Source organism: Trichosurus vulpecula, chromosome 8 (genome assembly GCF_011100635.1).
Source record: "Trichosurus vulpecula isolate mTriVul1 chromosome 8, mTriVul1.pri, whole genome shotgun sequence".
Lineage (NCBI taxonomy): Eukaryota > Metazoa > Chordata > Mammalia > Diprotodontia > Phalangeridae > Trichosurus > Trichosurus vulpecula.
This window is the reverse complement of record NC_050580.1, coordinates 131,573,143-131,597,312: the sequence shown is the minus strand read 5'-3', so window position 1 is coordinate 131,597,312 and position 24,170 is coordinate 131,573,143. Positions and strand designations below refer to the sequence as shown.

The 24,170-nt window shown below is 34.7% G+C and overlaps 1 protein-coding gene across 6 annotated transcripts in view; it reads right to left on the bottom strand.

Annotated features, from left to right (window-relative positions):
- Positions 1 to 24,170, bottom strand: part of MCTP2 (multiple C2 and transmembrane domain containing 2) — a 214,555-nt gene that overhangs the window by 121,839 nt on the left and 68,546 nt on the right. For 3 of the 6 annotated variants that reach the window (XM_036735251.1, XM_036735249.1, XM_036735250.1), the window contains 4 exons: positions 18,629 to 18,793; positions 15,994 to 16,124; positions 5,789 to 5,975; positions 3,288 to 3,381 (listed from right to left, as the gene is read on the bottom strand). In XM_036735251.1, the coding sequence (XP_036591146.1) occupies positions 3,288 to 3,381; positions 5,789 to 5,975; positions 15,994 to 16,124; positions 18,629 to 18,793 (577 nt within the window). Of the gene's footprint in view, positions 1 to 3,287; positions 3,382 to 5,788; positions 5,976 to 15,993; positions 16,125 to 18,628; positions 18,794 to 19,530; positions 19,548 to 20,938; positions 20,963 to 24,170 lie in introns of those variants that run through there. The other 3 variants (XM_036735246.1, XM_036735247.1, XM_036735248.1) reach the window with 3 other exon arrangements.

Below are 24,170 nucleotides of genomic sequence, written 5' to 3'. Positions count from 1 at the left end.
CTCCATCCTTTGCACTTGCATGGGACTTTTAGATCCTTAAGAGGAACATACTTAATTTGTTGTTCAGTTATTTCAGTCAGAAATGATTCGATCCCATTTGGGGTTTTCTTGACAAAGACACTAAGGTGGTTTGCTATTTCCTTCTTCAGTTTATTTGACAGATAAAGAAACTGAGACAAACAGGGTTAAGGTCACACAGCTAGTAAGTGTCTGAGGCTAGATTTGAACTCTGGTCTTCCTGACTCCAGGCTTGAAGCTCTATCTATTGCACCACTTCGCTGCACATACTTGATAACTTGTTTATTATTTTCAAGTATATTTTTTTGCGTGTGTTGGGCATCACATATATAAAACAACAGTATACCACCAGAGTGGTCACATGGCCCTGAATAGACACAAAAGTAACTGGCTCTTTTCCCCCAATAAGTATGGCCACAAAGCTTAAAGCAAACATAGCATTCAGTGTGTAACAAAACACACAGTATTCAAGTACAATTTTTAAGTAAAGAAACAAAAAAGAATGGAATAATTCTCTCTCCTGGATTCTAATCTCACATTTCTTCCAATTACTTATCTGGTAATTTAAAATGGATATCCTATAGGCATTCTTCAATCCAGCCAAATCGGCCTTCTTGCTGTTTCTCATACACCATTCTATTTCCTATCACTATGCCCTTACAAAGTCCTCCCCCATTCGTAGAATGTACTATTCCCCTCTCACCATTTTGGAGACTCCTAATTTCTTTCAAAATTAAGCTCAAGTAGCGCCTTCCATGTAAAGCTTTTCCTGATTCTACCAGTTACTAATGCATCCTGTCAAAAATTACCCTGTATTTAATTTTGTAAATATATATATATATACACAATATTACAAATATATATTTATATATATAATATATAAAATAGGTATTACATATAGTATAGATTATATATACAATACTACAAATATATATTTATATATGATATATAATTATATAATATATTACAAATATATATTACAAATATATATATATATACTTGTAAGGATAAGGGGCAACATGATGTAGTGCAAAGAGAACTGGTCTCAAAAGCCAGGAAGTCCTGGTTTCAAGTCCTGCCTCTGACACATACTGGTTCTAAGACCCCTGGCAAGTCACTTAATATCTCAGTATTTCAGGCAATTCTAGATTACAAATTGCAGAGAGGGTGTTAACCTGCATTGCTAGGACAAACCATAGGTCTAATCCCTATTTCTATTCCCTTTGTGTGCACATGTCTCCTCTGATAGAATGGCAGCTCCTAAGGACTGGGAAATTAACTTTTTAGCTTTGAATCCTCCGGTACCTAACACATGAAAAGTGCTTAATAACTGCTGATCAACCCTATTCTTTGCTTACAAATGGGCTCTGTCTTTAAAAGGGGGACCACTGGTTTTCTTACAGTAAATCTGTTTACTCTTCACAATTGGCCAACCTTTCTTTTCCTGAGTAACTGTAATATCACAGTTATCCATGTGGTCAGATCAACTAAACAGATATTTTCACAGGGTTTTCTAAATGAGAGGGCTCCAAAAAACATGAGGATTTATTTTATGAACTCTCCTAGGACTCACTATCATGTACCACCACTTTTAACCTCAGATGGAACCACAGGCAATTTGTAGATATGTTGTTGGGGTATATTTACAATGTATCAAAAGAACTGGAATTGAGATTAAAAAAATAATCTAAACCTTCTTGTAAATCAGGATACCAAATGATTGCTTATTACATTCAGAAACACTGTTTACACCTGATAGAAAAAGCTATTTTTCATTAAATAAGTAAAACATTGCCTGCTTAACTCAGGAGTTGAAGCATTTCCTTTAGGTCATCAAACAGTTCACTGTGGAATACACAATCCCCACAAAAAATTGCAAATAATTTTTATTCTAAAAATCAAGAGTGAGCAGGTCTATAAATATGTTTAACTGGAGAGATAGGTCTTTCCTCTCAGTATAAATAATAGATGCTTAATAAATGCTTGTTAAATGAATGAATTAATGCCTCCTCCCTCACCATCTTCGGATCAGCCTATAGGCTGGTGGCACTAGATGTGAGTTCAATCCAGGCTAAGAGACCCAAATGGTAGGTACTACTGATGAGGCTTCTATAAAGAACTTTTTACTATCTCTAATTCTGGATTCCCTGTATTTGAAGGAACATCCATAGAAACCAAAATTGTTGCCCCTAAATTGACACTGTGCTTAGTCATCATGGAACATAAGTATGTGGAGGGTATGGACTATTTGTTTATATACACGTATATAAATATACACATGATTTACATCATACAGTTTAATTTTGTTTAAGATATGGCTATCTCTGTCTCCATCCAAGAATCTATGTTTAATAAATTTCCAAAAGAAACTCGTAAAATTGTCTTATCTATAGAGCGATCCCCTGCCATAGACTCTATATCACTACCTATTCCACAGGGTTGTTAGGAGGAAAGTACTTTGGAAACCTTAAAGCACTATATAAAAGTGAATTACTCTTCTTATCATTATGGTGAATTTGTTCTAGTATATATTATACATGTCATGATTAAAATTTATATGTTACGCATTCTGTCTGTGGTATAGATGGACATATAAGATAAGACACTGGAACTGGGGAGGTTTTTTTTAATTGATCAAAGGCAGGAAATAAGTAAAATAACTCATTCTTTATGGCCACCATCACATCAGTTCTATTTGCAAATTAACTTAGCATTAAAAACATGGCAACCCTCATAATTTACCTACTCCCTTAAAATCTCAAACCCCCTTGCTATTGGAATGCCTGAGGCAGTGCTCAGGGTGTAAAGAGCATTGTGTATAGCAACAAAAGATGTGGGTTTAATTAGGTTCAGGCCCTGCCACTTATAAAGTATTTGATCTTGATGGTCACTTAACCTCTCTGAGCCTCAATTTTGTCATCTGTAAAATTGATATAATAGTGCTTGTACTGTCTCCTTCTCTGAGTATTGTGAGGATCCCATGATAATGTGTGTAAAATGCCTGTAAAAAAGTATTATGTAAATGCCAGCTATTTTTACTCTATTAACCAATCATCACGAAACTTACTCTAAGAATTTGGTGCAAAGGGTTATATTAGATGCATTTGACTAAGTCCTTGGCTATCTTTCAAAGAATGCTTTTTATTATAAACCTTCCTAGCTCATCATATTTTACATTGCCATTTGATCACAAAAAGGGTGGAAAAGCTGTGACGCCAATAGACCAAAAGAGCAATAAATGTTAATGAATAAATGAGAGTATACTGTACCTGAGAAATCTGCAGCTAAGAGATCTAATGCCTTTAAAACTTTCACTTGTAAAATGCCAATGTCCTTCATATCTTTCAGGGAGTTCTGTAAGCACTGGGGAGAGAAAAGGAATTAAAATGAGTACAAAAATAGTTCATTGATATACTCTTTAAATGGCATTTAAATCTTATGGAAGAACGTTTTCATTTTATCTTCCTTTTTATACCCTTAAAGAAGAGCTGCAAAAATGCAGGTAAAATCAACTAAACCCATTAAGAAAATGGACCCATTAACAAAATAGGCATTCGTATCTGCTACATAAAATGCAAATGGTTGAGCATTAATCAGCTGCATCTTCAAAATGAAACCATTATGACCGCAGAAGATCTCTCTTTAACGTCATTCCCCAATGACACTGGACATACTCTCCCTCTTCCTCCAAGGACAAATGTTTATAAAGTTACAAACAGTGTTCCTTTTTCTTTGCTAAAACAACTCTGAACTTCCCTGAAAGTTCCCACTATTCTGATCACAAATGCAAACACATGGATATTAATTGGTAGAACTTGGCCTCTGAATAGGCATCCCTATCAATGAAAATTTAATTCAATTCAATAAACATTTATTATGTGCCTACTGAATGTAAGGCATGATGCTAGGCTCTGGAGATAAATAATCTGAAATAGCACCAAAAATAATTGAGTTTAAATTCTACTAAGGAGATACACGGAATCCACTTTTTAAGTAACTCAAAAGTCAGAAGAATTTTTTTTAGTATTATTTAATGAAAATTTTCTCTTCCCTTCAATTTTTATGAACCAAATCTTCAATCATCATTTGTTAATCCTCACTGTGAATGAGAGTAGCATCAGATTTACATTTTTATCACTGCTTCTTAAACAGTGAAACCTTGGTTAATTGACATCTGGATAATCAGAACCTATCAAAAAACCAGGACTTAAATATTGTGGCAAATGATTTTGCCAGACCCTAAAGACCCTAAACTAAACGAAAACTGCCCATTTGTCTCTTTGTAGTAGAAGAAAGAGATTTCAAAAATGTTTCTGAAAAATGCAAAATAGCTGTCATTTTCAGCCATGAATGAAATTTAACAGGCTGCGAAACCCTGGACAGAAGACAGGTCATCCTTAAGCAACTACAAGTAGCTTTATCTAAAATAAGGAAATTAGGCTAATCCTTATTGAATTATGCATTTGTAAAAAAAAAACATTGTAAAGGTAATAGAAATGATTAATTTTGAACTGGCCAGCTTTTGGGTAGAAGGGAAGTGAAAGAACTGAATTAAGATTTAAGTTCAGTATATTCTACTAGTAAGTGAGTTAAGGGCAACATTAAGTTATATTTTCAATACTGCCTTTTTGACCTGATAATTTAAATCAAGTAATTCAAAATTATTCTTTAGAACCACCTCTAGCTTCTTAAATTTCTTAAAAAGTAACTGTCAATGGTCATGGACTTCTGAAAATGTTTCCATCCTAGCTTTGTCCTAACACTCTAAGTTTATTTTTCTTAACAAAAGTCACCAAACATATTAACTTCTAACTTTCACAAGTCTTCTTGAAAGTATTTTTAAAAGACTTGTAGTTGGTTAAATTTTTTACTTCCACAGAAATATAACTAAGAGGAGAAGCAGTGTATAGAGCACTGGCCTAAAGTCAGGTGAGTTCAATCTGTCCTCAGAACTTACTAGCTGTGTGACCCTGAGCAAGTCACTTAACCCTAATTGCCTCCAAAAGAAAAAGAAAAGAAAAGAAAAAGAAATATAATTAAGAGGATAGTTAATGTATCTAGGCACATGAGAGAGAGTTTAGAGTACAACTAGTGTTATCATCTACATTGATGGGCATCTCATTGTATGTATGAATTGATTAAGCTGCAGTTAGAACACACAATTCCTTGATCATACCCATTAATTCAGGAGTTTCTAGGTTCAATGTAACATTAGATGTATAAAATTAACTCATAAACTAAGAATGTAGAGTAAAGGATCATAGACAATAAAATCAGGAAATAAAACATATTAATTTTAAAAAGCAACCATTTAGATTACTATAAATCACTTGCAAAATTATATATTACAATGGCTGGTATCATATAACCATAAGGAGGAAAATTTCATAAGGACTGCACATATTTTTGCAAATATTCATGAATACATCGTCAGTAACTTTCAAAGATATAAATTAAACATGTAATTACCATTGCATTTGTAAATATACTAAGGTAAAGTTTACTCCTACAATCCACAAATCTATTTTGTATGATACCCACATAGAACCTAAGACTGGAAAACACCTTTTCTCTTAAAAACATCAAACCACATATAAACAGGCAAAATGGCATCTCATTTCACCTGCTTATCAACTGTGCTAATTCCTCTTTTATGAGACAAACAATTACATTCTGGACAAAGATTCCTTTTTAATGATGTTTTTAATTATAAAAATTATGTTTGCTTCAACTGTAAAAGAAAAATGACATATCATGCCAGAGCACTCACATAGCGTTGGGAAATCTGCTTTCTTTCACTGGGGTCCGCCAAGGGGCAGACACAGAGATCAGAGACAGAGACACCTGAACAGGGTGTAAGTGTGATCAGTACAAGCAGTGAGCCAAGACGGTTCTCCAGCGGCAGCTCTAAACAATTGTCTTGCTTGAGTGGGAGGGCTGCAATATCCACTTTACACCTATAACATTTTCGTGAATCAAAAAGAAAGGGGAGAGGGGTGATTAACTCATGCTTCCTTTGGAACATTCAAAAGCAACTGATTTTTATTTTAAAATCACACTGTGCTGCATAGGCCAGTCTCTTTCAGAAACCTCACAAAGTCTGGGTTCCAATTTATTGCTCCATTTCCCTGAAGGGTAGTGAAGGTTGCAGGTGTTCCCCAGGCTCGTAATACACATTGCTGGTCTGACACACTTTAAAATTAAGGAGGGGAAAAGGTAGAAAGAACAAGGAAGGCAGAGAAAAGAAATAAGGGGCTAGCAAGTGGGGAGAAATAAGGAGAGCTTAATCCTTGCAAAAAAAATTAACCTGGATGAAGCCAATTGGACAAATATAACCAGTTTTGAAGGTTGGGCATTATTAATCTGGGCTCCTCTCCAGGCTTAGTCTTTTACAAGTAAATAGAACAAAGGATAACAGTTTTAAAAAGAGAACAAGAGAAATACAAAGAGATGGCTAATGGAGAAACCATTTTCTGCCAGATTAATGCCAACTGGCAAGTTTTTATTTAAAGAAAACTTGTTAAGATGTTTCTTAATAGGCAAAAATTCCACAGGGTTCCCCCAGGTGGGTTTCTTCTGGATAAATGGGGCATGAAGTGCTGTTGATTGATCCCATTTCAGTTGTACTGCTGGCAGAGTTTGTACCCATCTGCTATAAATTGCATGTTTTCTGCCTCTTAACAGCCAATTTTCTGGGAATGTTGAAAACCTCAAACACATTTAAATACAGAAGCAAACACACAGAAAAGAGACTGAGGTGCTAAACCATTTATGTGCTTTGCCTCTGAAAACACTCCAGGTTGGCTTGGACCCCACTTGATTTGTTTACATACGGTGCTACTACTGTGAGGGTTAAGCCTTGAGAAAATGTTAGGTAGTACCTGGTACCATAATGTGTAGCTTTTTTCCACGCTCTGCTCTCTCCATAGATGCTAAAGAAAATGAATATTAAAGGTTTCAGAGCAGGATCACATGCAAGCATATATCATCATTGGTCAGATGGTTTGATGACTTATTTTCCCTTATCATCAATCTTTATATGTAGGCAGATAATGTTAAATATAGAGATATACATAATATGTAAGTATATTTAAAGAATGTAAAATTTTCAGTTAGGTGGTACGTAATATAAGCCTGCAGTTTAGTCATTTCAGAGACAAGACATTCAAACTTTTTTTTCTCAAAAAGAAAGTTTTTTTTTAGCTCATCCCAACTTCTGCATGCATATACAGATTTATATTCCTATATATTCTCTTTTAAGAAAACAACTTCCTGTTTAACAAATGAAACTGTAGGTGGGCATTGGGAGTGAGAAAAAACAGGTTTCTGAAATGATGTGTCTATCAACCAACAAGCTTTTATTAAGCACTTACTACACAGCAGGCACTGAGTTAAACGATAAAGATACAAAGACCAAAATATACAATGATATTCTTAGGAGCAACAAGTGTTAGATTTCTGAGATTAAATTTGTTATTTTAGAAACCACCAAAAGTTAAATCAGAATCAGTGCTGCTGATTAAAGTGAATGGTCAAGATGGAATTACAAACTGATTTTGGTTTTTTAAAAACAAATATGACTTCCAAGAGATGAGCTTGAGTTTTGGTAAGGAGTAAATGAAACCAGATGAATGTTTATTCAGTCATCCATTCATTGATTCATACATTCAACAACATTTATTAAGAGCCTACATGCCAGGCACTATTAGGTCATAGGAGTGCAAAGACACACAGCAAAGTAGCCTCTGCCCTAACTAATTAAGCCCCTACTATATGCTACGCACTGTGCTAAATGTTAACGATATAAAGAAAGGAAAAAGACCATTCCTGCTTTCAAGGAGGTTAATAAGGGAGATGACATGTAAACAACTATGCACAACCAAGATACATACAGAATAAGATACAGATATTCAAAAGAGGGAAGGTGCTAGCATTAAGGGCGATGAGGAAAGCCTTCTTGTACAGGATAGGATTTTAGTTGGCACTTTACAGAAGCTAAAGAAGCTGGAAGCAGAGATGAGGCAGGAAAGAATTCTAGATATGAAGGACAGCCAGTGAAATTTCCTGCAGTCTGGAGATGGAGTCTCTTTGAATACTATATAGCTATCTATATGCATGGGGATATTGGCTCTCTCTCAAGATATATAGTTATAACTATATGCAAGCATATATAAAAATATATAGCTATGTAATGATATATACAAAATTCTATTATGTATATGTGTAAATAGGTATATGTATGTTTATGTATATTATACATATATTTACACATGTATACACACATACATGTGTTGTATAATGTTATTTCTGAAGAGGAATGCTAGTAAATATGGGTAAGAGAGACAAATCAGGATAGGCTTTCTGAAGAAGATATCACTTGGACTAAATTTTCAAAGAAGTTATAGATTCCAGGATTTAAAGAGTGAGTGTGTTCCAGACCTGGGAACTAGCCTAGGAAAAGGCACAGAGAAGGGAGATGGATTGTTGTGTATTGTGAACATCAAATATACCATTTGGATTGAATGTAGAATCTGGGAAGATAATTAATGGAAAGAAGCATGAAAAGGTAGTTGAGTCAGATTGTAAGAGGTTTTCAAATGCCCAACTGAGGAGTTTGTATTTGATCCTAGAGTCAAGAGCTCCCTCTAGCACTAGACCTTTTTATACAGAGACTTGAAAGCTGTATGAAGCATTGATTAGAGAAGGGAGAGACAGAATGCTGGATTCCAATTAAAAGGCCATTGTAATATTTTAGGTGAGAGGTGATGACGACCTGAACTAAAGTATGTGTGTGGAGAAGGGAATGAGAGAGATATTTTTTGGTATGGGAACCAATGATATTTGGCAATTGTTTATACTTGGTTGTTTTAGAATATAATTAAAAATAGATAATATAAAAATGGTAGGTGCCATTACTGTCAAAAGTATATAACTCTCTAGGGTTGATAAATTGTTCAGTTATGCCCAACTCTTCGTAATCCCGTGGACTTCAGCACACCAATACTGTCCATGGGGTTTTCTTGTCAGGCATGCTGGAATGGTTTGTCATTTCCTTCTCCAGTGGATTAGGGTAAATAAAGGCTAAGTGATTTTGCCGACGGTCACACAGCTAGTAAGTGTCTGAGGCCCATATTTGAACTCAGGTCTTCCTGACTCCAGGTCCTTCCACTGAGCTACCTAGCTGCCTCCAGTGTGTGGTTACCATCTGGTAACTAGAAAGATGAAGAACTTTAAGATTATACCATATAAGGATCAGCTGAAGGAATGAGGAATGTTTATCATGTAGGAGAAAAGTATTTGAAAGGCTGCCATACGAAAGACAGATTAGACTTATAGGCATGACTTCTGAGAGCAGAACTAAGAGTAATGGTCTGATGTAAAGAAACAAAATCTTCGTAACAATTAGAGCTCTCAAAAAGTGGAATAGCCTGCATTAGTGTGTAGTGAGTTCCCTGTCATTGGAAGCTTTTTCAGATAAAAACTAGGTATGTGTAGAGATGAAATTCTTGTTTAGGTATATAATTTCAGAATAGAAGGCATCTAAGATCCCTTCTAACTCAGATTCTGTGATACTCTGAAGACATACATACACAAGCATATACACACACATCATTAAATATAAGAGCTTTGATATATTGGTTTACAAAAATCAGTCTCATAATTTGTGTTGGCTCCCAGTGCATCAATGCAGAACCTACTGGAATAGATTCACAGCAACACAAAACATTTTCCCTGACCACCATTTTGCCCAATACCATCAAGACCAAATAAATAAAGTGTTTAACTCAGATCTTGACATGTATTTGTACAGATGACCTAGAGTTTTTTCATCAGTCTGTGTCTTGGATATACAAAAATGCAAGAGTTGGGCCCCAAGCTGAATGGGAAGAGGAGAGAAAACTGAATTGGCTTTAGGAAATTACAAAAATCCCTTAATGACTTCAAGGAAATAAATATTTGAAAATAAACAGTTTCTAAAATACATTATATACTGCTTTTCTGATATTACATATTAAATAGACCTCTTGATTTTTTTTATTCTACTATGAAATTTCATAGACTTTATGCTTTAACTTGCTTATTAAGATAATGTAATTGAAAAGTTAAGCCTTCACTTTATGGTAAAATGAGAAAAAATTCTATAAATTTTAAACATCATTGAGAAAAAGAAGTCTTTAATAGTGGCAAGACTGAAGTTTTGGTTGCTAATGACATTGGGAGACTGGTGTGTCCATTTTAATTTGAGCAGTAAATTTTTCCACTAAACTGAATGAAATGATTAAATTGACTTGTTTTTACATCAGGTAGGCACAATTTAGGCAAACATGTCTTTTGCACATGCACTACAATTCATGAAAAGTAATCATTAGTTAAGCCTACTAGATGAAAAGTCATTCTAACAATAAAGCACATGAAAAAAAAATTTAAGCATCTCTTTACCAAAAATGGAAAACCTTAATGTGGGGCTCAATGTACCAAGTTACATGCTGGGGATATGATGAAAAAAACTGAAAGTAGTCCTGACTTCAAGGACTTTGCCTTTTGTTAGTTTGGCTAGGTTAGTTGAACCTAGCTACATATGTATGTATATATATATATATATGTATGTATAAAATCTTTTTAAAATATATCTTTCTTTAAAATAAAAAAAAATCTTCTCCTGTCCCTCCTCTTCTTTCCTCTTAGAGGAAGAAATAGTGGATGAGAAGAAATAATGTGTTTCTTAATCAAATAATCTCTCAATTGATATAAGGACAAGTTGACTCCCACCAAGTATCAATTTTTGTTTATAAATAAAAGGACTCTTCCACGGACCAACTTTTTTTTCCTACTCCTATCTATCTTCTGCTTAACCTGGCCTTCCTAGGACAACCATCTTGAGCGATCCACAGTACACATGACCTCAAGGGATATCAACTTGATATATTCTGTAGACAAACCTTCCCAATGCTCCCAATCTTCCCTGTCAACCTGATCATGAATTATTCCAGTTTATTTAAATATCTTAAGAATTCACAGAAGTACCGGAACTCTCTGGACAAATTAGGCGGAGGGGAACCAGAATGAATTTAACTTACAACATTGCAGTCATCTTCATGGGAATCAGCAAGAAAGCAAGTCAGGACCTAGGTACTCTGAAGCACTACCTAAAGTAAAAGACTACAATAACTGGTGCTTTGTTTTCAATACTTTATAGCCTACTTTTGCTTGGGGGAGAGTAGGTAGATACTGTCATGTTTATCAGATGCTTGATATGAAATTCAAAAAAAATCTTGCCTTCCTTTTTAAAAATAATATCTTGATTTGGTGTCATTTTAATTTATCTTAGGTTGACTTTTCTAATGAGAATCTGATATTTCTGTATTGTATGACTGATTAATTTTTTTATATTCATTCACTATGATATATTGGTTTCTGCTCTACCACCCTGCTTCTTTTTCCTTGAAATCCAGTTAGGTTTGAAGCAGTTTTCATGCCTTACTATTCATATTGAGGATACATTAATATCTGTGGATTTGTAATACATTTGAACATGAGATGTGAGAAGCTGGCCATTTAAATCAGAAAGACTTCTAATAAAGAATAGTGTGCTAAAACCTAAAAAATATATTGAGACTGAGAAACCTTAATGAAAGTCATTTTTAACTTAAAAACATTGGGGAAAAAAGTCCTTTTGCTTCTCCCTTTTTCCAGCACTAGGCCAGATCCTGATGTTAATGCAAATGCTTTTTACTTTGTATTTTTTTAAACAAGTGCTTAGCATAATGCCTAATACATAGTAAGTGCTTAATAAATACTTTTTACTTGATCTGCTTTGGGAATTCTTAACCTGGAGTCCACGGAACCTAAAGGATTATATGGTTTGTTTTTATAGGATCCTTGAATTAATAAATGTTTGTTTCCTTCCTTCTTAATTTAAATATGTACTTTCACTCTTGATACATCATTGGAAGATTCCAATTTCAGTGGGAAATTGTCATAAAATACTGTACTGTTACAGCCTATATGAGTATGTTAGATTTGCTTAGCCAAAAAAGTTGAGTAATGTTCATATAAATTCTATACTTTTTTCATTAAAATACTTTAAGATAGTGTGACCTGAAGCAAAATGCAGTGGATTAGAGGCAATAAACTTCATCTTTAAATCCAACTTTGGCTAATTTTCTATATGACTTTGGGTAAGTCATTTTACTATTGTAGGTTGTCTGTTATAGGCACTGGAATAAATGATGTCTAAATGTTTCATCCAGTTCTACAATTCTGACTCTATTAACCTGACAAAGATGGCAAGCTCCTAAATATAAATATTTTCTGGATCTAGTAAGCATTTAAGATGCCCACTTCAGCCCATTTGCAGTCCACATGCTGATACAGCATTGCTACTGCCCTCCCATTCTCTCCTCTCCATTAATTCTACTGCATTTTAATGCTTTAATTCAATGCATAATTTTACCATATCAGTCAGCCAAACCTGCCCAAGTTTTTCTTGTCATGATAGCTTTTAACCTCTTTTTCATTACCATAATTCTATGTTTTATATTGCAGACTGGTCAGCTTTTAACTTAAATGCAGGAGACAGAAAACAGTGCAATAGTTTTAAAAGCTGTAAATCTCAGGGGCTAAGGGGAAAAAAACAGGAGGAAAACTATGAATGTGTCAAGTCTGGCTGTAAAATCAGATCAACGACACTGGGCCCAATTTGTCTGTCCAAAGGAACTCTCCTGCCCAGATTCCCTACCAGCTCTGAGCCACTAACAAACCCCTCCAGTGAAGTAAACTGCCAGAATGTCAGATCAACTTTATGTGACAAAGTCTGGAACTGAGTAGTATCTAAGAAAGAGCTGTTGAAAGGGGTCTGTGCACTATCATTCAAGAATTTTCCAGGTCAAATTAATCTAGAAATTCTATAATGATTCTATTCTTGTTATCTCTATGAAGCCATTTAATTTTGAAAAATAACAGTATAAAATATAATGCTAGTCTAAATGAGAGATTCCTTCTAAAATATGGAACAAAAAGGGTCATTCTGTATCCAGACTATTGTTGCTTGATTTGAAAATTCAAACGTGTCCAACTAAAGCTTCCTTCATAGCCACCACTATCTCACATGCCTCACAAAAGGAAGGAAGTAGCCTCAACTCTGACCTATTTATTGACTCTTTGTTTTATAATTTCTAAAAACCCTTCAAGGATTCTAAATAGAAGCCAAAGTTCACTGGTACTCTATCTTTACAAACTGAAAGAACTTTCTATACTGCCTCAGATTCAGGGGTACTCAACCTTTTTGCAATAAGGGTCCACATATAATCTTTTGAAATTTACTCATGAGAAGTGGAAGGGATGGTACTAATTAAGAGAGGCAGCATGGTCCAGTAGAAAGAGGGCTTGATTTAGAATCAACAACAGCAACAACTGCCCTTCCAGATATCTGAATTGATGAAAAATCTCGTGGGTCAGAATGGTGAAGTATTGGTGAGGGTTTATTAAAAAATATCTTTCTATTCTTTGGTATAAGCAGGATTTTAAAATTCAGAGAATATCAAAGTCAGAGGAGAGGCATGAAATAAAGCTGAATAAAAGTATGATATAAGCATATTAAACTGGAAATGTAAAATTATTCTGGTTATTTGCACTAAGAAAACAAAGGCTAAGGAAAATAATTATGGAACTATGTGGCTGTTGGTGAGTAGTTAACAATATTTACGCTATGATATGAAGGAAAATAGCTTAGAATGCACTAAGAAGGATGAAATACTTATTAAACGAAGTAAATCTGGGTATCAAAAAAGTGTTGTAGTTGTTTTAAATAAAAGTGGGTATCTAAAGCAGTCCAACGGAGGAAAGTAAAATTAAAAAGCCTGAGAGAAAATGCACAACCGTATTCACTATTGAAGTTTTGGTAGGGAAAATTTCTTCAGAAAGAGTACATCTTGATTTAAATAAGTAGCTACCAAGTTTTCTTCTTCCCTAAAAGGCCATTTTTTATTGATCTTTTCCATTGCTTAGGAGATATCTGAACCATCTTGTTCTAACAAACTATTACTGTGAAAAAACATTCATTCATCAGGGAATTTTCCATACAGTTAGAAAATAATATGCCTAAAATTTTCTTCTCTTCCTTAGCCTTATTCTCCCTCCCTCTCCCTCTCTCTCTCTCTCTCTCTCTCTCTCTCTCTCAGTCTCTCTCTCTCTCTCTCTCTCTCTCTCTCTCTCTCTCTCTCTCTCTCTCTCTCTCTCTCTCTCTCTCCCCTCCCACCTCCCTCCCTCTCTCCCCCACCTCTCTCTCCCTCCATCCCTCCTTCTCCCTCCCCTCCTCTAATTTGTTAATAGAAAAAGCCTTTTTTTAATGACAGAAAAGCAGTAAGTCCAGATGGCAAAGAATCTCGAAAATCAGAGTGATTTGCACAATTCTAACAAATTGATGGCTCCAAAGTATAAAAAGCAGAAGTCACTTGAGAGTGGGATTTGGCCCCACCTGGCAGTTCAGTGGCGATCTGTGCACTTTGACCAGCTCCCAAGAGAGAACTTTGTTATCTCTTGTACCCCAGGAGAGGAAAAAGGAAAAGGATGCAAAAAATATCCTTTAAAGCCCATGGAGAGGAAGGCCAGACTGATCACTAGTGCAGGTATATTTCTAAGTTACAAACAGGAAATATCTAGAATAATAAATGCATGCCCAAATGACAAAACTTGAAGCAAAAAGGCATATCTTAAAATACATAATTCTACATGGAGAAATTAATTTGGGTGGAAAATCTTTTCCTATTGCGTAAAGGAAATGGAACCTCACAATGATATCAGGAACATAAGAACATTTCAGTTTACATATATTAAAAATCCACTCATTTATCATCAATAATAGTCTAATGAAATTTTAGACACTTGAGATATCTGACCAACATCCTCACAGCACAGGACAGAGAGGTCTGTTACAAAGACCGCTAGTGTTGTCAATGCCTGGGTTTTTCAGATGTACATGATTCATAGTTGCCTACAACTTTCTAAGATGTCTGTGGGTAACACTATTCAGTTAGGCATGCGGTAAAAAATTGAAAGTTGGGAGGGGGAAAAGGAGGGAACTGCCAAGAAAATGAGATAAAGTTTATGTTGTCCCTATAAGTGAAAAAAGGATGCTAATCACCATATGGACAGTAGCAGTAAAACTTATATTAAAACTAGCTAATGACACGGGTTATTACCCTACCATCATTCATGAGTGGGACCCAGCTAGGCCCAGCAGTGAAAGAATAACAGTAAAGCAACAATAATACCATCAGGATGTACATAGATTGCTAGGAGCCCCAAGAGCAAGCTTGCCAAGGCTGTGAGAGCCACAAAAAAGTTTTAGAAAAATACAATATTATAGACTGAAACGCTCTCCTCTTTCCCAAGATCCCATCTATGCCAGAGTCGAAAAGGCAAGATACCATAGAGGACAGAGGTCAAGTTTTTGTAAGCACATTGTTTTCATAGAGATCCAACTGCTAAAGTGAATAGAATAGAGGAAGCAGTGAAAAAAAGTACAAATGTAAATTAGGTCTCCATGGTTTCCTTTTACACTCTCTTTGAAAAGTTTTATTGCCTGAGAGAGCGGTGGTCTTCTATGGAAAATTATATTTGTTTTAGAAAAGTCTCATGATTATTCATTTCCTTTAGTTTTAAATAGTATCAAAAGTAAATACATTGTCTTACATACCCCCTTCATCCTTACCACCAACACCTCCTCTCGCAAATATGCAGTGCCCTCTTGAATATAACAAAATGACCATTAAATAAAATGCAAAGAGGGTACCTGTTCACTTACTTTCTGGCAGAAAAGCCAGAGTCAGCGGTTTACTTTATCACCACTTGGGTTGTCAAGGAAAGCACATCTCACACCCAACAAATTTGTAAAACCATCTTTCAGCCAGAAACTACATGCAAACACACATCTTTCATGTCACTTTTGGCATTATTTATATATTTAAGACTTACGTCCCCAAACGTTCCTCATGTTTTTTGTAATCCTTTCCCCACACCTCAATGTCCAATATGCCCATCCTGTCAGAGAAGTAGTGAAAATCAAACTGTTCCCTCCACTGAGGATTTGCACTCTTACACAGTGTCTAGAAAACATGCAGTTATAGTATTTATTTTCTTAAAACTTTATTAATCTCTATAGTATTCATACATCAATTTTATCAATTAGATATAAGGACTATGAGAGCAAATGGCAATGTTATATGCAAAAATGTATTTTGATAAAATTAAAAATAACATTAAATAGCATTAAAGGATTTCTCGAATTAAAAAAAAATCTCTTGACTTAGATGCTTCCTGGGGCTATGAGTCGAACAAATTATCTTCAAAAGGAGAAAGAATATTATTCCTTATCATATCTATATTATATATAAATATTTTATGATTATTGTTAACAATAGATAGTTTATGCCAATACACCTTTACATAGACTATGAGATAAGAGTGCTAGAACATAGAACAGATAAATTTCACAAATAGGGAATGATATAATTGTTCTGATAATCAGACACTAAAATATTATCATCCATTGCCATGGCCCATCAGTAACCCTCTAAATAGAGCAGAGTAACTTTTAAAAATGCAAGTAAAACAGTCTTCTGAAAAGATTTTGCAGCTATCTAGCATCTGCTAGACACATTAAAGCATGTGAAAATATTGTCTGTCACCAGAAACCCAGGATATATACATGGTCAGTGATTTTTCAATTGAAGTTACTGAATAGTTAACAGGCTAGCCAAGGATCAGGATGGGAAGAAATTCTTACAATTTGCTGCCACGGGGCATGTTATAACAGGTCAGTTGCCAGTTTCTGGACAGCAAAAGGCTAAACTAAGGACTGATTGTGAGCTCTAGCATTTTAAAAATAAAGGAAATCTGACAAGTAATAAAGATAGTTTAAAAACTACTTTTAGATCAGTAAGCATTTATGTTCAATCCCCTATTTCAATTGAGCTACTTACATACATTTTGATTCATTAGAAGCATTTCCAATATTTTATTAATTTAGACTATGAATTGCACTTATAAGAATGACAAAGGGAAACACTAACCATGAGACTATAAAGAGCTGAGCAGACCTGCAGTAGGACCCATTATTTCATGCCCAAACTGTATTGTGTATTATCCTTGAATAGCAAAAACACTCAGCGATGTGGAGCCTCAGCTGCAGCCCATATCACTTAAAATAATTTAAGCCGTTTTTTCACATTAGGGTTGATATATCAAATCATAGAATTTCAGAAACAGAAAAAACCTATTAGACCACAAATTAAGTGCAGAATTCCCCAGAGGGAGAAAGCACAAGATATTTAACTAATACTACACTTCACCTTAGTCAAAAGGGCTAAATGAGGTTAGTGATGAATCATTTTCCTATAAATCCTTTGCATGACCCACTTGGGACTGACTCAATGAATCTTAATCCAGAGGATAGGCTAAATTTGGTTGCACTAGCTGGATTTGTCAGAATCTACACTTGTAAATGAAAGTGGAGAAAGGAGGAAATTATGTGCAAAACTGCATTATTTAAATATTTTAGTAAACACCTTTACTCAACTATTTGGATATTTCTAGCAAAGGAAGGAATAATTTTTTCTAAACTCTGTGGCTTTAATTCTACACTACATTTTGTAGATCTCAACATTATTAATTAGTTGGTGTTATTCTAAAAATGACACAGTGGGGGAAATGATATTGCTGCAGGTCCTCATATGCTTCCCTAAGTCTATTTGGAATTTATGTGTTTATATTCTACAACTTTTATATGATATATTATACATGGAATAGATTGATTACTTTGAAATAATGCCAGTGAATTATATATAATTTTTATAAAATTATATTATTGTAATAAAAATAAAATGAGTATGATGGTGAAAATAAGTTGAGAAATCTGGCAAGAAAGCTAAAATACATTTCTGTTCAACTTCTCCAAAAATATTTTCAACATTTGAGTCAATCAAGAATAAAATAGCAAGAAAAAATAGTATTGTTGGGGAAAACAGATCACTAACTATCTTTGATTCTCATGCAGACAAGGCAAAGAGATCAAAGGGCATAGATTTTTTTAAAAAAAATCTGGCATGATTTGCAATCATTTCAATAAAAAATTCAATATACTATATTAGAGATTCTTTTTTTCTCTACACCCATGAAAATACTTTCAGATCTTCCTAGAGATTATGATGACTAGGCTTGTCATTAAAAAATAAATAAATTGAAGACTTATAGGAAGAAAAAGTACCAGAATCTCCACGTATTTGAATGAATATATGTATAGACACATATATGCATACATGCATAATATCACTGACTTTTTTTCAAAATAATCTATAAAATAACATTACTTGTCATGACTATTTCATAAAATGAACAGGCCTTCACATGTCTTGAATGATATGGAAAAATATATTTTGAAATGTATGTAGTCACTACAGTTATTTTTAAACATACAAAAGCAATCGTTTCTATTATAGCAGAACCTGAAAGAAAAGTCAGGATTGGGCAAGAAAAGAAGCAAGGGGGTAGGTTGGTGTCACCTTAACATCCTTAATGGTACTTATTTCCTAATAAAATTGATGACACTTACCTTGCTCTTATATCTCTGATCCCCTAGTTTTAATTGGACAAATATCTCTGCTATGCTTCCTCCAGAGATATTCTTCCCTTCCAATAAAGTAATACTAATAATTCCATTCCAGAGTTGGTTCTTCTTCAAGGATTCTGAAAGTCGCATGTTGCGTATCAAAGATGACTAAAAAGAAAAGAAAAAAATATATATGAATTAGTTACGAAAATCTGATGATTCTATAGATCTGATTTCAGAATTTGACTTTGAAACTTTGTTGCCTCATTTAAAGATATTAACAGCAAGCAACAGAATTTTAAGAGCATTTTCTATAATGATTCCTAATGGTGAGAGACATTGTGTTACAGTGGAAAAAGAGCTAACCTCAGAGCCAGGAAGACCTGGGTTCAGGCCAATTGGTAGACTGGTAAATGTTTAACAACTAGCACACCAGGGGAAAAAAAAGTACGTATGATATACTTTTACATTTAATTTGCATCATTAATATTTTATCATGTTCTTGTTTATTTGTGTACATATAGACAATCAACAAAACAAATAAATTAAGCTTGATTTGTAGTGTTTGCTGATTTCTGACCTATAAATGCTCACACTGAAAATTTAACAATCAGCTCTTAAGAGCAGTAGGAGCTGGCACCAACCAGGACACCCCTGGTTCAAGCCCACTTCTAAGTGTCACCTATGACAAGTCATTTAATCTCTAAATCCTTTAGGCAACTTTCTAAGACTATGAGTTGCAGAGAATATGGTCTCACTATTATGCATTAGAGGAAAAGTTCTCTTACTTGGAAGTTCCCTATATCAACTCATAGATGGAATCCCCATCCATAGCCATATTCTAATTTTAGTGACCAGAATCAAGCATTAGTTTACCTGGTTTTGCATTGGGACTGATCACTTACCAGAGCAGCTAAACTTTGCCTTTCACCATTTTAGTAGGAAGAAGAGAGGAAAGGAATGATGGTGAAGAGTAGAATAAATATTAAGCGTAGCTTATCAAAAAACTTCAGGTAGCTTGAGATATTGACTTTGAATTTTACTTTCACATTAGAGTTTGTCACTTTAACGCAAGTTCCTTATGCTGCCACTGAAATGATCATCTTTTAAGAGTGAATCCTCAATAGCAGCTAGAGCTGCAATGTCCAAATCAATAAATGACGGCACTTTTTCTGGAGACAAGGTCTCTCTTATCTCACCCAAGCTAGAAATCTAGCACAAGTTTAGTCAGTCTGGTGGTCCCCTAGTCCCCTGATCACCAGAATGGTTTCAGACACCCTCCCTTCCTCCCTACTTTCCTTCCTTCCTTCCTTCCTTCCTTCCTTCCTTCCTTCCTTCCTTTCTTCCTTCTTTCCTTCCTTCCCTCTTTCCTTTTCTTTCTATTTGTATATCAGATTGACTTTAGCACTACCATAGCTCAGAACTCTCAAACTCAAGTGGTCCACCAGCCTCAGCCTCGCCAGTAGCATGGAGTATAGGCATATGCATAACACCAAGCAATGGTCTTCTTAGTGACAGACAAATACCACAACCTGAAAGAGGTAACGATAAGTGCTAAGGACAACTAAGATGCACACAGATGTTTATCTAAATGTCTTTGTTTTTACATGGAGATATCTGAATGATATTTATTTCAAAATTCCCCAGGTTCACTTGAGAATTTACATTTTTGTTTTTTCTTTTTTTAAGAAGAGGGGAAAAAAGGAGAAAAATTTAAATGGCATCAAGGATCCAAGTTAATGGATGAATTCTTAACTTAGCTTGTTCATTCTTGTCATCTGTGCAATATATCTTCTGGAATCATTTAGACAAAGATTCACTCAGACACCAGTTAGTCACAATTTACCAGAACAAATGGTATGTCAGCACCATATTAATTATCTAGTGGCTTACCTCATCCAATACAAGTCACTTTCCTATCCTTAATTAGATGAAGCAACAATGCAAACACAGGATGTTTGGTCTATTCTTTTATGACAACCTTAAAAAATGAAACACTATAGAAAAATTGCATGAATCTTTCTTTCCTTCCCCCAATATACTCAAAAGCTATAGTTTGAAGGCTGTTGAAAAGAAAGACAAATATATCTGCTACAAGCAAATGAGTAATTCCTTTAAAGGCTGAAATTTAGAATTAGGTTGTGACACATTCAGTAATAAAGGTTTATAAGACACATAAACACAAATGTCTTTACACTTCCGACCACTTACTTATTAAGGCAAATGCAAGCCAGTGTATTCTATATACATGTTAATATACTTCCCTTTAAATCATTATTTGGCTTATTAGAGACACAGGCTGAAACCTCCTACCTTTAAAAAGAAAATGAGATTTTGATTCATAAATCCAGCTGCACTTTTTTTTAAAGTTTGACTTGCAGGCCAAAAAGCTAAAGCATGACTGTTCCCATGGACATACTTCAAAGTCCCGGCAGATATATTCCTCCCTAAACACTGCAACTATTTCAAAATCCTTTTTATAAAAAAGGGAGTAATGTCCACAAGGGATCAAAGGGCATCCTACAGTCTGGCAATTGCCTAAGAAAAATGGCAGTACTTCCATGAAATATGCCCTAAAATAATTTTGCGGCTTGGTATGTCCTAATTTCAAATTGGATGTTTATCTTGGAAAGGCTTCTATCTAACTTGTCCATAAAACAGCTCCACTTAGCTCTATGAGCCCTGTGAAAATGGAATCCAAAGCTGGTTATTAAAGGGGCCTAGAGATTGCTTCCATATGGCAGAACAGCATGGGAGTGGAGGGCTAAGGCCTACAGCAGGCGCTGCTTGGCTTGAGCTCCCGATCTATCCATGGACACTCGTTGCATTACACCATAACATCTGGATTATTGCTTGTAATGTCCCTGGGAAATATCCACTTCCCATCAAAGCCTTTATCTATCTCAGTCGTACTTTGAACATTTTAGTATTTAACACAGTCATGTTTGATGTGATGTACTTGCTTCATCCAGTCCAACTTTTTTTTTCTTTTTTTCCCAAAGACAGGGTGGGAGAGGACATATTTATTGCATGGTTCACAAAGTAAAAAGAGATTTGCATTTTTTTCCACTCAGCTATTTTTTTCTCTAAAATATCTATGAAAAACTATCAAATAGTCCTCTTCAAAATAAAGTTTCACTTTGTAAGCCCTTTATTCTGTTGGTGTATGTGTAGATACAAATAGGATTCTTAATAACTTCCACATTTATTTTGTATGCCTGAGCGTTGGAGGGTTGTATCTATCTTCTAAGGGCAATAAGTCTTTCTTTGAGGTCGGCCAAGGTCTGAACCATTGTGTGTACTGCTCTGCCGGTCTATGATCTCAGAGTGCTATAGCCCTAACCTCTAGCACTCCCTTTCTCCCAGCAATAAATCATCTCATCTCCTTTTATTCACTTGGCTGTATAACTAAGATTCCTGAGTCTCCGCTGGAGCCTTTGTGCAGAATTAGCTATCCTAACAGAGTTGGAATGTGAAGAAAGAAGAGGAAGTGACCTATCAAAAGGGAAGTCTGTTCCACCTGAACTGTGTCAAACCTTTAGTTCTGATCCTAACTTCCTAGCTCACCTCACAAAAGTACTTCCATTCATATGGATTCATTTTCTCCTCCCCATCAACTGATTAAAATCATATACTAATCTATTTTATCTGTCTCTCGCTCAACCCCTTCATATTACACTGTACTTATTTTACTGTCTTCAACTTGAACCATGGAACTTCATATAAATGGAGAAATCAGGCAGGATCATAAGAACGATCCCCACATAAGAAAATAATCTTAAAAATATATAAAATAAAATGAACATACATTCAGTTGGTTGTTACTGCAACTGTTTTCAGAGTGATTTGATATGGTATTTTGTCTTTTCCAGTATTAACCTCATGAAACAGCTAATCTGTTTTTCTAATCTATTTGTAATGCAAATGGAAATGGACATATACACCGCTCTCAAGAAGGTACTGCTATACTTCAGTATTTATGAGTAAAGAGACCAACATGGCAGAGTGGCTAAGAAGTACTGGACTAGTACTCAGGAGATCTAAGCTATATTTCTGCATTTGTCACTAAGTATTTATCACCTTGAATAAGATCTTCTTATTTATGAATATGAGTTAGTGAATCTCTAAAATTCCTTCCACTTCTAAAATTTTCTGATTCTATAATAAAGGATAAGAGAATCTTATTAAAGATGCTTATGTTGAAATAAATCATGTTTTAAAACTTTAGAACAAAAAATATAATATGAAGGAATTGCCATTGCTCAATGGAATGAGGTTGAAGTTACAGCATGGGGCATTAATTATTGGTGTTACCAAAGAGCTGGAGAAGGAGAGAACAATAGAGAGGCAATGAAATATAATGGAAACACATGCCATACTTAGTAAAATCCCTGCTTTATCTGAGGCAAGTCATGATATCTAAGTCTTAGGTTCCTCAATTATAGAGTGGAAATAATAATTTCTTCTCTCTTCTCTCTGAAAACCTCACAGGGTTTTAAGAATTATAAGATATAATGAATAGCAAAATTCCATGTTAACATAAATTTATAATGATAGTTATCATCATCATTCCTCCATTGGAATCTTTTTCTGTCTCATGGCAGGGAAGTGGGTTCTCAACATCTATGCCATGTGTTAGGTGCTAGAAAGTTGGATAAACTTCATATAAACTGCCAAATTACATATCTGTTGTCCAAAGGCTGGACTAGATAAGTTCATAAAGGCTATCATGAGGCTGGCTACTAGATAAAGTTTTTAGACAATAGGAACCTCATAGATCATGTACTAAGTTATGTAGGGATTGTGAGATGTACTGATGGAAGGAGTACCATAGCAAAGACATCACAAGCCTTTGAAGTATGAAGCCTATTGCTATTAATTTTGACCATACAGCTAGTAATTGCTAGAAGAAGTTTCTTAGAACCTAAGTGTCTTTATCTAGTATATTTCCATGACATCATACTGCCTCTAAAAACTGGGTGATATCAAACTGGACTAGGAAGCATTCCAATATAGTACCAAAAGTGGCAATACTATCCAAATTGACTTACACATTTAATGCTATACCAGTTGAACTACCAAGGAGATACTTTACAGAGCTCAATAACAACAAAATTCATTAGGAGGAATAAAATATTTAAAATATGAATGGAAATAATAAAAAATAGCAATGAAGGAAGAATAGCACTTAGAGATCTCAAATCATATTATAAAGCAGACTTCATCAAAATTGTTACTTGTTAGAATATAAAAAAGGAGATCAACCAAACAGTCACTAGAGAAGGAATAATCGAAAATATCTCAACTCAATAATCCCCAAAGATAAGTTGCCTGAGGAATCTGTCAAGAATTTCTTAAAAACTTAAACACAATCTGGCAGAAATTAGGTTTAGACCAGCAGCTTGTACCACATACTACAACAAATTCTGGATAATGTGACCTGAATATTGAAAGCTATATTATTAAAAAAAAGCAAAAGAGAATCAAATCAGGTACCATTAATAGCTCTGGCTAGGTAACAAATTGTTAACCAAACAAGGGATAG